Below are 14,314 nucleotides of genomic sequence, written 5' to 3' on the forward strand. Positions count from 1 at the left end.
TAGCCCAAAAAGCCACCACATTAAGTTGGTGGTTCCAACTATTTTAGCGACTAGCTTTGTGCCCCTCCCTAAAATGAACATTGCCAACACTGTCACCCAGGGACTCTCTGTTTTGATCATGCAGCCTTCATTTATGTACCTCTGACTTTAGCTTAAACTTGGCCCATGTGCTACTCCTGGGAACAATCTCAGAAACCACGGTATCGAGTATACGGGGCTAGCTTTGCTCACTGCCTGTATCCTCAGATTTGGACTTGAAATCTCAGCTTGGTTTTCATAAGAGTTGTCCTGGAAATGCAATTAAATTCATTTATCTCCCCCCAAACTAGGATCACGCCCACCCCGCTTGGAGAAGGGAAGAGTACAGTCACCATCGGACTGGTACAAGCACTGACCGCCCACCTGCACGTCAACTCCTTCGCCTGTCTGAGGCAGCCTTCCCAGGGACCCACGTTTGGAGTGAAAGGTACCGATTTTCAGAGTAAAATTGGGGCCATAAAAGTTCCAACTGAACATGAGGCACGAAGATAGAATTAAATGTTTGCAAGAGAGCTGGCTGATCATTCCTCTGTATCCCCTGAACACTCAGGCGTCACCCCACGTTGAACCTCCTAGTGTGTAAAGGCATGCAGAGGTTGCTGCAGGACTGGGGTGTGGAGGTCGTCCGTGGAGCCCCAAGAAGCTGGTCCCTTGGCACTGTTGCTCAGGACTCCTGCCTCCAGCAGCGTCTTCTGTGTCTTCCCCCCTCCTCCTTCGCCAATCGGTTTTGAAACTCTGCCCATCTCATTGGAGCTGTATCATCTCAGCCACAGTGAGAGGTCTCTTTCCGTACACACATGAGCTCTTTAGGTCAGGCCCCAAGTCGCAGCTTGTGGGAGTTGCTGTGTGGGGCCAAGGAGCTCTGGAGAGGAGACAATTGGCTGTGTGCAGAGTTGTGAGGAAACTCCTCTCGGGCTTAGCAGAGCTGATGTCTGGCACCTTCCCCTCCATTACTCCTGCTCTGTTGATTTTATCATGAAGTCACTCCTCGGCCCTTACTGCCGCAATTACTGCATGTTCTTGGCAGTGTGCAGTTTTTAACTGTATTTTATTTATATCATTGTTACAAATATTAATAATTCCTAACCCATTAAGTACTGATTCCTCCTGGAGGGCCATGCATTATGAAGCAGATTGGACATGAGACTTATAGCAGAGGAACCAGGGTCTTGTTCATGGCTGTTGTCACCTCTGCAAGGTCTATAGCCAGTCTTCACGTCTCTGAGCCCCATCTGTAGGTGTAAAAGGGCTTGTAGCACCAGGCTCATCCGGCTATTGGGAGACTCAAATAACATGGAAAGAGCAGGCTGTGTTGTAAAATGGCGTTCGCATGTGAGAGACTAGTGTCTAGTATAATAACTAATATTGGGAGGGATAAGCAACCATCAGGTGAATTACCTGAAGTTTATCATTTTTATGTCTGAGGTAGTCACGGTGAATATTTTTTGGTTTTGTTGTTTGACTTACATGGTGCTGAAGATTGAACTCCAATAGCTTGTCCAGTTCAGGCACCCTCTCCTCTATTGTTTAGGGTCTTAGCTGGGGTCACCCTTGTGGATTCTTGGAAATTTCTCTAGCGCCAGGTTTCTTGCTAGCCCCATAATGGCTCCCTCAATCAAAATATCTCTTTCCTTGCTCTCATCTCTGTCTTTCCTCCATCTCTACTACTGTCCCCTCAAGTTCTCCTCCCCCTTCCCCTTTGTCTTCTCCTTCCTTTCTCCCTACTTCCCCCCACCCACCCATTCTGTTATTTCTGAGGGATATTCTCACTCTGCAGGCCAGGCTGGCTTCGGGTTTGTCGTAATCCTCCTGAGTCTGCCTCCTGAGTGCTTCACCAAGCCTGGTAGGTGGCGTTAGTTTTTATTTCATGTATGACTTAGATGAAACAGAACCATGTAGACCCTAAAGTGAATTTAATAAAATGATCTCTTATCCTGAAATATGTGTTTTATAGTACTGATATTTACCTTTGGGGACCATTTTTTGTTTCATTTCAGACATTTTGCTTGTTTGCTAGGGACTGAGCTTGAGGCCTCATACAAACTAGAAAAATACTTGACCACTGAACTATAGCCCAGCCTTTTGCTCGCATTTTTTTTTTAAAAAAAGTAGAACCTTGCTCTGTTGCCCAGGCTAGCCTTGAGCTCACTCTGTTATCCAGCAGGCCTTGAATCGCGATACTCCTCTCAGTTTTTCTTGGAGCTGTGATTGTAGGCCTGTGTCAACCTTCCTTTTTATTCAGAGGAACAGAAGGCCTAAAATGGCATCATTGGATACAGTGTGTTTGTTTCATTTCTGTTTGTATGGATAGAATCTCTGGGACTTAGCAGGCCTCTCCATTGGGTGTGAGTAGCGTCCTTAGGTTTGTGTCTGTTCTGTAACTAGATCTGGGGACTCATCTCATTGTGCTTGCTCTCTTGTCTAGGAGGAGCTGCAGGTGGCGGATATGCTCAGGTTATCCCCATGGAGGAGGTAAGGCTACGAGATGCCCACCTGACCCTGGTGACTACATGCAGATATATGTGTGCTTCTTGGTGTGAATATTCACCTTCCATTAATATACATATGTTTTCCTATAGCAAATGAACGATGACCTAGTCCCTAGCTGGAGTGTTTTAGACATATATTATAAACATATATATGCATGTGTATATGAATATGTGTGTATGTATGTATCTGTATACATATGCACATGCATGTGTGCGCACACATACACATATCATACTGCCTTTCTAAATTCCAAAATGGTTCTGTATCCCCAAGCCTGTGTGGACTCAAGCCCATTTTAGCTAAGACAATGTCCTGAGGCCCATCAGTCATCTCTTAGACTGCCAAACTCAAAAATGGAGAGATGATTTGCTCTGCCAACTGAGGCTACAAATAAAAGCGCCTCAGAGAAAATGGGCAATAGACGTTGATGCTTACTTCTCTAAGAACGCTTCCTTCATCTTGCTTCCCTTCCCTTTCCTCCTGTATCTCAGCAGGACATGTTCACTCCTACCTTGCTTTCTGCATCTACTCATGTGTCAGTCCTGAGGCCTCCTAAGCTCTTGTCTGAGAAGGACACTGTCCTTCCTGGTACCTGTCACTTCTGCGTGACCTGAGAGATCCTAACAGGCCTTTGCTTCTGTTTTGTAGACTATGTGTCCCTCATGGTCAAGTTCCTTGAAGGTGCCTGTCCTGTTTTCTAAGTGGCTGCTGAGATGTAGGGTCTCATAAACACTAACCACTAACACCAGTTCCCTGTTTTCTCTTGGTTCTAAGATTTTTCCCATGCATGGAACGTTCTACTCTTTCTTCCTTTGCCCTCACTATCCTGTCTAAGTTGGGACCCCAAGACTCTGATTCACTTCAATAGTCCCCCCCATTCTTCTTTACAAGCTAGGAGAAGCCAAGACCTGAAGGCCGAATTAAGATGAAGAAGGAGGGCTATGCCAGGGAAGCAGGTTAAGGTTTCGCTAGCAAGTATGAACAGAGTGATGGTGTTGATCTGTGTGGGTCTTCAGCACCAGGGCTCAGTGTAGGACTCATGGATAGCTCTATGTGTCTTATCATACACAGAGGCAGGCAGTTTGTCACTTGAAACTGTCGCTTACTGTGTGTCTGCTCCATCTGTATCCATGGCTCGTAGCTCAGCGCCTGCCATGTAGTAGGTATTGGTTGAGCAGATTCCATACGCAGGCATCAGAGACTCATAAAAAGCTGTATGGAGAAACGTTAAGAAAGAGTTCTAGGTGACCAAGGAATTAAAGGTACTAGATTGAAGAGTGCCAGTCTTGTGAAGAATGAGATAAGGCGTTTCCAGTTGGAGAAACTCTGTAAGGACAGTCCTGAGACAGAAAAGGACATAGTCTGTTCGGGGATCACACAATCTCACTGAACTTGACCAGAATGCAGGGTCAGGGTAGGCAGATGAAGCCAACGGAGTAGGCACAATCCAGCCTATAGTTCATAGCCAAGAGGTTTGTTAGGTTTGACTTGAAGCGTCATAGTCAGTTACTGGAGGGTCTTGACAGATTAGCAGGGTCACACTGGGTTGTGTGTGATAATATTAATAATTTCAATCACGAACAAAATGTAGGATGGAATTTTCCACTTGTTGCTTCATGTGGGTCTTTAAAGTGCTACAGACTTTGAAGCTCTTTGGATTGCAGATTTGGAAGTTAGAGATGTGTAAGCCGTAATAACTTTTCCTTGAAGGTTTTTGCAAGGGCCAGGAAGGTAGATGGCTCAGCCATTAAAGGCATTGGCCAGTCAAGTCTAGAACCTGATTTCAAGCCCAGAACCCAAGTAAAGGAGAAAGGAAAGGGACCAATTCCAGGAAGCTGTTCTCTGACCTCCACACACATGCCATGACATGCTGTCACATATATACATGACAATAAGTAAAACTTGACTAAGTTAATTTTAAAAATTAAACTTCCAAAGTATGAGTGTGTTGCTTCCATAACTAGTAAACATGTGTTAACATGAAACCAGCTGTCAGTAATGTTTTCTCCTATTTCATTTTTGTTCCCAAAGTCTTGCTTCATTCCCAAGTGTATTTGATATAATATAGTTTCCTAAATAATGAAAGGGTACAAATAAATAATTGGAAGTGAAGACAGTGTGAAAAAGAAACTAGTCATTAAGCCCATGAGAATGTGTCCCCTTTAGCCTGGAGATGGAAGAATCTATGATAAGAGAAACAGACTCCTCAATGCTTCTTTGTCATCAAGTGGGGGACTTGACCTTGGTTTTCTGATGTAGGCCATCTTGTCTCAGCTCCTGATACAGGCAGATAATTAGCACGCTGCTTTATTAATTCAGGCAACCTTTGAAAACAGCACTATCCGTATGGTACAAATAGAGAGATGTGACATTTCCTTTCTAGTTCAACCTTCACCTGACGGGGGACATCCACGCCATCACCGCTGCTAATAACCTGCTGGCTGCAGCCATCGACACGAGAATTTTACATGAAAGTACCCAAACAGACAAGGTGAGGGGGCCCTTGTTAGCCAGCTTGACTTTTATCCCAGGCTTCCCGACTTCTTGAGGACTTCACGGAAGATGTTTACAGCCCGTCGGTTCTGAAAGCCTATTCAAAGTTGGTGGATTTTACTCAGATCCTCTCTTCCAGAGGAGGAGAGCTACACTTCAGTCAGCTTCTCAAGTACCGGGTTGATGATCGCTGCGGAAGCGCTGGGAGAACTGTGCTGTGCTAATTAGCTCAAACATTATTTGAGATGAGTCTGTTAGGCTGTAAAAGTCTCGGGTACATCGTTCATTTTCACTAGGGTCACAGACACGCCGGTCCATTCTCAAGAGGATTGGACTTTTGGGGGGAGCGGGAGTTGGGGCTTCCAGTACTGGGAGTTGAACCCTGGGCTTTGCGCATGCCAGGCAAGAGCTGTACCGTGAAGTCTTAGCCACAGTCCACCATTTGTAAGACTGAAAGTACATGCAGCCATCACGCAGGGTGAAAGAGCTCAGGGGCCCTTTCTGCCTTCATAAGAGTGAAGTCCAAGAACTAACTCAGAACTGAAGGCAACTGAGTTCTAGGAGCTAATTCCTCACAGACAGAGGTCGTGGGCAAGAGAGGTGTGTCCTGACATACTTTGGCATAAGGGTTCTGACGTTTTTCACTGGCAATCCCTAGCGAATCTTCCAAACAAACTCAGATAACTCTTTGGTAAGTGATAAGAGGACAGACCCGGTAGACTTACTAAAACTCTTTGTCACAGCCTTGTTCCCACTTTACTAAGCTTTATTAAAATGACAGAGTTCAAGTCGAGATTGTTTCCATTAGCCCTCAAGTGCCAATAGAGCCTGTTTGGTCATAACTGTAGTGAACAGTGTCCATTTCCGGGTTCTCTAAGATCATGGCCGAGCCTGAAGCTCTGTTGTGTGTTTCTGTTTTTGTAGGCATTGTACAATCGGCTGGTTCCCTCAGTGAACGGAGTCAGAGAGTTTTCTGAAATCCAACTTTCTCGGCTGAAAGTAAGTTTCCAGCTAATAATGGTTTTTAAGAAGAGAACATTCAGGCTGGAGAGATGGCCCGCTGGTTAAGAGCACTGGGTACTCTTCTGGAGGACCCAGGTTCGATTCCCAGCACCCACATGGTAGCTCACAGCTGTCTATAACTCCAGTTCCAGGGAATTCAGCATCCCCACAAAGACATATGTAGTAAGATGAGCGGCAGGCTGCATCCCGCTGCCTGGCTAGCTTAACCCCTGAAATAATTACGCAGAAACTATATTCTTTTAAACACTGCCTGGCCCATTATATCTAGCCTCTTCTTGGCCAATTCTTACATCTTGTTTTAACTCATTTCTCTTAATCTATGTGTAACCGCGAGGTCGTGGCTTACCGGGAAAGATTCAGCATGTCTTACTCTGGCGACTCCACAGCGGCTCTCTCTGACTCTGTCTTCTTCCTCCCAGAATTCTGTTCTGTCTACTCCACCCACCTAAGGGCTGCCCTATCAAAAGGTCAAGGCAGCTTCTTTATTTAACCAATGAAATCAACACAAGTACAGAGGACTTCCTACACCACACACACACACACACACACACACACACACACATGTGAAAAACACCAATGCACATAAATACATAAACAAATTAATAAATAAACAAACAAACAAAACTTTACAAAAAAGAGGGAGAACATTCACTTGATTTGATTTGGGTTTTTAGATACTTCTTTGGTTATTCCCAATCTTCCTCATGCTGCAACACTTGAGTACAGTTCCTCATGTTGTGGTGACCCCTCCCAAAAATAAAAGTGTTTTCTTTGCTACTTCATAACTGTAATTGTGATACTGTTTTGAGTCGTAATGTTACTATCTGATATGCAGGATATCTGGTGTTACTCCCCCAAAGGGGTCATGACCCACAGGTTGAGAAGCATTGCTCTAGAGAAATCAGAATATCACACACAGCGAAGTCCATAGGCGAATCCCTACACCAAAGAGCTGGGGAAATGATAACTCACATTTTTCTTTTAAAGATTATGTAGTTTAAGAAAAATTATTTCCATTTTGTCTTGTTTATTCTGTGTGTGTGTGTGTGTGTGTGTGTGTGTGTGTGTAAGGCAGAGGACAGATAATGGAAGTCATTTCTCTCCTTCCATGTGGGAGTTCCTCCAGGTTATGAACTTGAGTTGTTGGAGTACTTTGCCTGCTGAGCCATCTCCTCAGTATGAATAATCTACTATTTTAGGGCTCTGTTTTTTCATGTGTGGGGGACGGACTGCTTGCTAACCTGTAAGTGCCCTCATAAGCTCACACATCAGGTTTTTAAGGAGACTTCTTCTGAAGAGAAATGGTTTCCTATTTGTAGCCATTTGAAAGAATGATAAGGTAACTTTGGATATCCATCTCTCGATTTTGTTTATTTGTTTGTTTTGTTTTGTTTTTTAGGATAATAATTATTACCCTTTGTATTTGAAAAAGCCATCTTAATTCTTTTCCATATGTTTTCTGGTGCTATTAGCTGCTTCTGTCCTATTAACCATTTTTTAAAGAAAAAAACACCTTTATAGTATAATTTATAACTATTAATTGGTGTTAAATATATTTCTAGAGAAGTTTTTTTTCCTTTTTAAGGATATTTTCTTTACAGAATTAAATCCATTAAAGTTTCATGTTGTTTTGGCTTTATGTACTTCTTTTTTGAGACAGGATCTCATGTAGTTTAGCCTCAAGCTCCTAATCCTCCTGTCCCTGTCTCTCCAAGCTGGGGTGACCGCGGGTTGTGCACCTTCCGAGCTCAGTATTCAGGACCACACCAGTAGGTAGCACCAGCCTTACAGGAGCTGCAAGCACATGTGTTTGCTGTATGCTGCTGACTGGACTCCATTTTCGTGTCATCATTTTAGGGTATTTGTTGACCCCATTATCTTCCACTTATAGAAGACATACACTACAATGAGCTCACCTAACCCACAGCTCACTGCAGGTTTTGTATTTTGCGGGGACCTTAGTAACCATGGTGATAGCGCATCACACAGGATGATTCTGTTTGAGTCTGACTTCTTATTCATTCTTGTTCTCATAATTTCTCCTCATTTATTAGAGACTGGGGATAAATAAGACTGATCCAAACACACTGACAGAGGAAGAAGTGAGGAAGTTTGCCCGCCTCAACATTGACCCCTCAACTATTACATGGCAGAGAGGTAGGTACTGGGGAAAACAGAGGGCACTTGGGACCTGACTGGGAGGGCGTGTTTGAGCCCCATCTTTAAATTCAATTCATAAACACTCAATCTGACATACAGCTGCTTATTCTGGGCTTTATAATCTCACCTTCCATTACTATTCTTCCCCAACACCTCTATCTCTGCTCAGTCCCATTCACTCCCTCTCTTCCAGGTGCCCGAGGAGGGGCTGTGGGTAGAGCTAGCGAAAGGGTTTTTATCTAGCACGTGCAAAGCTAGACATCACAAAGTAACATAACCTTCTCTCAATGTCTTAGTTAGGGTTTCTAGTGCTGTGAAGAGACACCGTGACCACGGTAACTCTTATAAAGGAAAACATTTAACTGGGGTGGCTCTCTTACAGTTCAGAGGTTCAGTCCATTTTCATCATGGTGGGTGCCATGACGGCATGCAAGCAGACATGGTGCTGGAGAAAGAGCTGGGAGTTCCACATCTGGATTGGCAGGCAGCAAGCAACTGTGTACCACACTGAACATAGCTCCAGGAAAGGAGACCTCAAAGCCCACCCCACAGTGACACACTTCCTCCAACAAGGCCACACCTCCCACTAGTGCCACTCGCTGAGATTATGGGGACTAATTATACCGGGGTATAAGGAACATCTTTTCTTTTTGGATCTTCATTTTAAAAATGTTTTGAAGGCAAGATCTCTTTTTTTGTCCTGGTGAGTTCTCTTCTCCCAAGCCTAGTTTGTTCCTCTACTTTTAAAGAAAGAAACGTATTTTACATTATTCTTTGTTATATTCAGGATCTCAGTTGGGAGGGACAAGGCATAACAAAAGGAAAGAGTTGAGCCTGAAGCCTACATTCTTTTTTTAATCTTTTGTTTTGCCTGTGTGTTTGGTATATGCCATATATGTGCAGTGCTCCTGACCACCAGAAGAGGGAATAAGAATGGAACTGGACTCACAGGTGGTTGAGCTGCCATGTAGGTACTAAGAGCTGCACCTGGGTCCTCTGCATAAGCAATAAGTGCTCTTAACTGGGGCATGGGTGTGTGCGGATGTGGGTATGCGCAAGCGTGCACACGCGCATGGAGGCCATCAGTTGACATCGGGGATCTTTCTAAACCTATAGTTAGACTGGTTGGCCAGAAAGCCCCTCCCTTCTCTGCTTCCCTGGTACAGGGGCATTACTGCTTTGTATCTGAGTGATGGGAATCCAGGTCAGGTTCTCATGTGACGTGGCACATTTTATCAGCTGAGCCGGATTCCCAGTCCCTTTTGTTTCTGAGACATGGTCTTGTGATGTAGCTCTGGCTGGTTTCAAACTTGCCATGTAGGCCAGGCTGGCCTGGAATTGGCCCTGATCCTAGAATGTTAGAAGTGCAGGCGTGTTTCCAGCTCTGTCCTATGTATGTGTCACTCTGGCAATCGCACACTTCACAGATTGCCCCAGTGCCCCCTCCTCTTTCCCTGGTTCCCTCTCAGTGTCCCCGCTTCCTCTCCCTGGCTTTTCATCAAGTGACTTCAGCAGAACAGTGGGCAAAGGACTGAGCACGGAGTTCAGCCTGGAGAGTAGCCACCACCCTGCTCGGCTACGTGGCCTTGAACAGGTGCCCCTGCTCTGTGTTCCAGAGTCTTGAAAACAGCATGGAGATGATGGTGTCTGTGCTTCACAGGGATGCGGCTATCTCACCTGACAACCCTACAGGCCACAGGAGTGGTGGGTGCCATGTGTTCCTGAACCGACTGTCTCAGACCTGTCCGTCCCCCATTCTCTACTTCTATCCTCCTTCAGAGTATGTTTAACTGATATCTGAATGATACGTTACCTTTCGCACATTCTCTTGTCTGCATTTCCTTCCCTTAGTTCAGTCGGTTCTCAGTGCAGAGCTACCAGCCTGTTATTTCCTCAGTCGAAAGCTTCAGGGGCTCCTATACTAGGCTGTCAGGTCGCCATCAGACAGTTTGTCATTCAGGACTTCCCTCCACCAGGGGCCTGCTTCATGCTCTTGTCAGCCTTTTCTTGGGTGTGGCCCTCCTTAGCCCATCTCTTTTCTAGTTCAGTCTTCTTTCTGCCTTCAGCCAGCCTCCCACCCTTCCTGAGCTGTCTTCCGAATAGCCCGTTCAGCCAAGCCAGTAAGAACTGAGTGTCTCCCAGCAGACCTTGCTGACAAGAGACAAAGGAAGACCAGGCATGGAGTCTTTTCTCTTAACTCTACCACATTTGAGCTACGCAACTTTAGACTTTCCCAGTTTCCTCACCTATATTGAGAAGCTCTTATCCAGAACACCCGAGACCAGTAGCATTCCAGACTTCATTCCTAAAGTTTGGTGGTTTGGGCAGGCAGCGCAATAGTGATAGCCAAGTCTGAACACAAAGGTCATTTGTTATGTTTACATCTTCCGCTCATACCCTAAAGGATATTTTCGAGTTTATTTTAAATAATTTTGTAAATGAAGCTGTTTTAGGCTGTGGGATTTTTCCACTACCAGTATTATATTAATATTCAAAGGGTTTGGATTTTGGATGTGGAACCTGTAGTAACATCAGCCTCCCCATGGGGAGGCTCCACTGAAATGTGAACACACACAAACTCAAAAGCACATCCCCTGTGTCCCTTGGAGGGTAACAGCTGTACTATGATGTTTCTCTGCAGTCTTCGTCTCCTAAGAGTGTTAAAATCTCCTTGAGCACTCTTGCACGGATCCATTTTTTATTTTAAAACCAATAATACTATTCTAAAGATTTCATCAAAATCTGTTAAAAAAAAAAAGTCGGCAACATTTCACAATGTTAATAACTGCTAATCCTAGTTTTTGGTATGTCCGATTTTTCTGTACAAGTCTTTTACTATTTATTTGTATGGATTTTATTTCCTACACAATTCAGTAATAACCTAAGCATGTTCTACTTTGTTAGCTCATTCTTGGGATGGTTTATTCATTTTTTTAATTATTATTTTTCATGGTGCTAGAGATTTAACCCACACAGTCTTTGGCATGCAAAACATAAGCACATCTCCAAGCTATATCCCCAGCACCTGGGGTGCTCATTTAAATGACTCTAGAATCGTCCTTTGGGGATGAGCTATATGACTTGTTCATGCCACAAGTCTAAAATCAACAATGTTTTAAGCCGCCAACACAAAGAGTTTCAGCATTTTACTGGGGCATTAATTTTTCTAGAATTTTTTTTTCTACTAGAAAGATCTAGTATTAAAATGTCATTTGTTTACAAAATGTGTAGTCAACCTTTCAAAAACATCTCTGAGCTTGTGATACTCTTTAAATTGTTTTGGGGGACCTTGTAGTAGAAGAACTGGGCAATGGAATGTTGTCAGTATATTTTCAACCAGATGCGTGGTTCTGCTGGAAGAGAAACTCTCAGACCAACTGGCATCCTTGCATATCTGCCCTTTGCCTCGGCTCAGAAATCATGACATATCACCTCTTTGATGGGGACCAGCGTGCAATTGGATTTTTTGTGCGAAGACAGGAAGGATTGGAATGTTCTGTGGTTACAAATCAATTTTAGTGGAAGTGACAACTTCAAAAGTTAGCCCAGAAAAATACAGACTTGCATTACTGTTCGAGGTGCTAAAGGCAAGCAAATTTTATTGCTGAGGACAAGGCACCTGGGCCAGAGGAATTTGGGCTGACATCTGATGCGCAGTTTGGTCCTGACTAGCGAGTTGGTTGGAGCATGGAGACTCTGTTGATGTACTGAGTATGTTTACTGGTAGAGTTTTCGGGCTTTGAGACCAAGTATAACCCAGGTGATGGAGTAGAACTTAAGATACTGGACTGTTACAGAACCACATCACAGAGGCAGGAAGGAAAACGTAGCTCCAGGCATGTATTATCCCCCAAGGACCAGGAAACTAGGCTTTGTTACATTGGGTACCCCAAAGCCCCTGCCTCTTAAAGAACCCAACTCCCCAGAACCTTAGAGACTTGCACACAAGTCCATCTCCCCATCACCGGCCAAGGGCCCAGCTGCCCTACTCATTGTCAGTCTCTAGATACCATGTCTCTGCTTCCCAACACTACCCCAATGGCATTATAGGAAAAGGATGCCATGTCTTCTATTGAAGCCAAACAATGGCTTGCCCTGGTATGGCACCAGTGCCTGTCCTTCAACTCTTGGGCTGGTATTGGTTACTTGAAGGATCATGAATGCTCTGGGTGTTCCTCTGGACACCCGCAACACTATAGCGCTATAGAAAAACTACTTAGACCAAGGGAAGAAATAAGTCAATTAACCCCAAACCCCACTGTCTTCCTTCCGTGCATACATTCTAATGCTGTCTGTGCATCTTCTCTTAGGAAATGCCAGGAGTCACAGGTTGGCACCTTGTGCATCTTCATGTCCCTGCCTAGCCAGCACAGGACTGGGTACAGAACTTGCTCCAGGAAGGAAGTCATGAACATATAGCAGATGTCCCCTTTAGCTCTGTCATGTAGGTGCCAGCTGTGTGTTCCTGTCACTTTCTTAGGGCTTTAGCCACATCTATGTCTTGTGGGTTGGAATCGAATCACATGTCTTCTCTCACGTGTCAATGGTACTGAGTTCACAGAGCTTTGTCCCCAGGTGTAAGTATCCTGGTAGGTCACAGTGCTCTACTGAGACATCATGGAAGGCACAGTGTTCTTGGAATGGTGATGCTTGTCTTCCCTTTATCAATATAAAATTTGGATAGTCTGCTGTTGACTTTAAATACATTTGCTGGGGAGGTGACCTTAGTCTGTGTCCAAGAGTGTTTATATACTACACAGAAAGAAAGAAAACAAGGAGATGTTTTTGTTACATGTGACTGTGTACCCAGCATCTTGGGAGTAAAAGTGACACTGGGACTTCTGGTGACACTGTAGGGATGTAGCCTTTGAACCTTGCAGGTGTTCTGCTTCTGGCTTAAAAAATAATAGTGGAAGTTTGAATATATTTGTCTGTGAGTGTGTTTGGAGTATGTGTGCACATGTGTGAGTGTGTGGACATGTGTGTGTGGGGGGATGTGTCTATGTGTGTCTGTTTGTAACAGAGAGAGAGAGAGAGAGAGAGAGAGAGAAACCAGACATGGCAGCAGCAGCTGGGGTGAGGGCCCGAGAAGGATTTGTGTGTCACTGGGAAGATGAACAGTCTCCATCCTACAGATGCTCCTAGTTCCCAAATACATCATCTCTGTTTTCATTGATGGCATATTATACATTTTAGTGAGCTGTGATCTCAGTTGTTGCTGTGAACAGCCCTGCTGTTTTAAATCACAAAGATGAGAAAAGTGTCTATTCTGCCTTTCTTGGCATTATAAATTTAGTTTCTCTAAGCCAGATAGTTTTCACAGACTTTCTCAACCGGTGCAATTCACAGAAGCAGGAGTTGTGTCTGATCTAATCACAGCCCGTCTCCTCCCGTGTGCTGTATTTTCTTTGGCTTTTCTTTTTATCATGGTAAAATATGCATGGCCAATGGTTACCCTCTTGACCATCCGTGACTGTAAGCTGCTAGCACTGACTGCATCCACAGTGATTGCTCCATCACCATTGCCTGTGCCCAAAGCTTATCACCATCCCCTCCAGAAGCCGTAGACCAGTGGTTCTCCACCTTCCCAATACTGCAACCCCTTAATACAGTTCCTCATGTTGTGGTGACTACCAACCATAAAAATTATTTTCATTGCTACTTCATAACTGTAATTTTGCTACTGTTTGCTATGAATCGAAATATAAATATCTGTTATGCATATGTCTGATAGGCAACTCCGAAAGGAGTCTCCTCCCCACAGGTTGAGAACCACTACCCTAGACCCATGAGTCAGTAACATCCCTGCTGCTGCTGACCCCAGCACATCTGTTTTCTGTGTCTGTGGATTTGCCTACTTTAGAGCCCTCATGGAGGGAGACCCGTACAGCATTTGCCCTTCTCTGTCTGCACAGTATTTAGAACATTTGTGGGGCACATATCAGAATGCTCATTTTATGATATGCAGTATCATATTTGTCAGTCCGTCCATTTATCTCTTGGTGGAAACTTTGGTTGCTCCTACTTTCTGGCCACTGTGCATGGAGCCACTGTGAACATGATCGCATACACGTCTGTTCAGGTCTCTGTGTCTAGGTTTTTGGATAAC

At 44.4% G+C, this 14,314-nt stretch overlaps 1 protein-coding gene across 1 annotated transcript in view; it reads left to right on the forward strand.

Annotated features, from left to right (window-relative positions):
- Nucleotides 1-14,314, forward strand: part of Mthfd1l (methylenetetrahydrofolate dehydrogenase (NADP+ dependent) 1 like) — a 174,763-nt gene that overhangs the window by 52,894 nt on the left and 107,555 nt on the right. The window contains exons 12-16 of the mRNA XM_048419753.3: nt 330-466; nt 2,465-2,511; nt 4,913-5,020; nt 5,947-6,021; nt 8,100-8,202. Of these exons, the coding sequence (XP_048275710.1) occupies nt 330-466; nt 2,465-2,511; nt 4,913-5,020; nt 5,947-6,021; nt 8,100-8,202 (470 nt within the window). The remainder of the gene's footprint in view (nt 1-329; nt 467-2,464; nt 2,512-4,912; nt 5,021-5,946; nt 6,022-8,099; nt 8,203-14,314) is intronic.

The sequence above is a fragment of the Myodes glareolus genome, chromosome 1 (assembly GCF_982192425.1).
Source record: "Myodes glareolus chromosome 1, mMyoGla1.1, whole genome shotgun sequence".
Lineage (NCBI taxonomy): Eukaryota > Metazoa > Chordata > Mammalia > Rodentia > Cricetidae > Myodes > Myodes glareolus.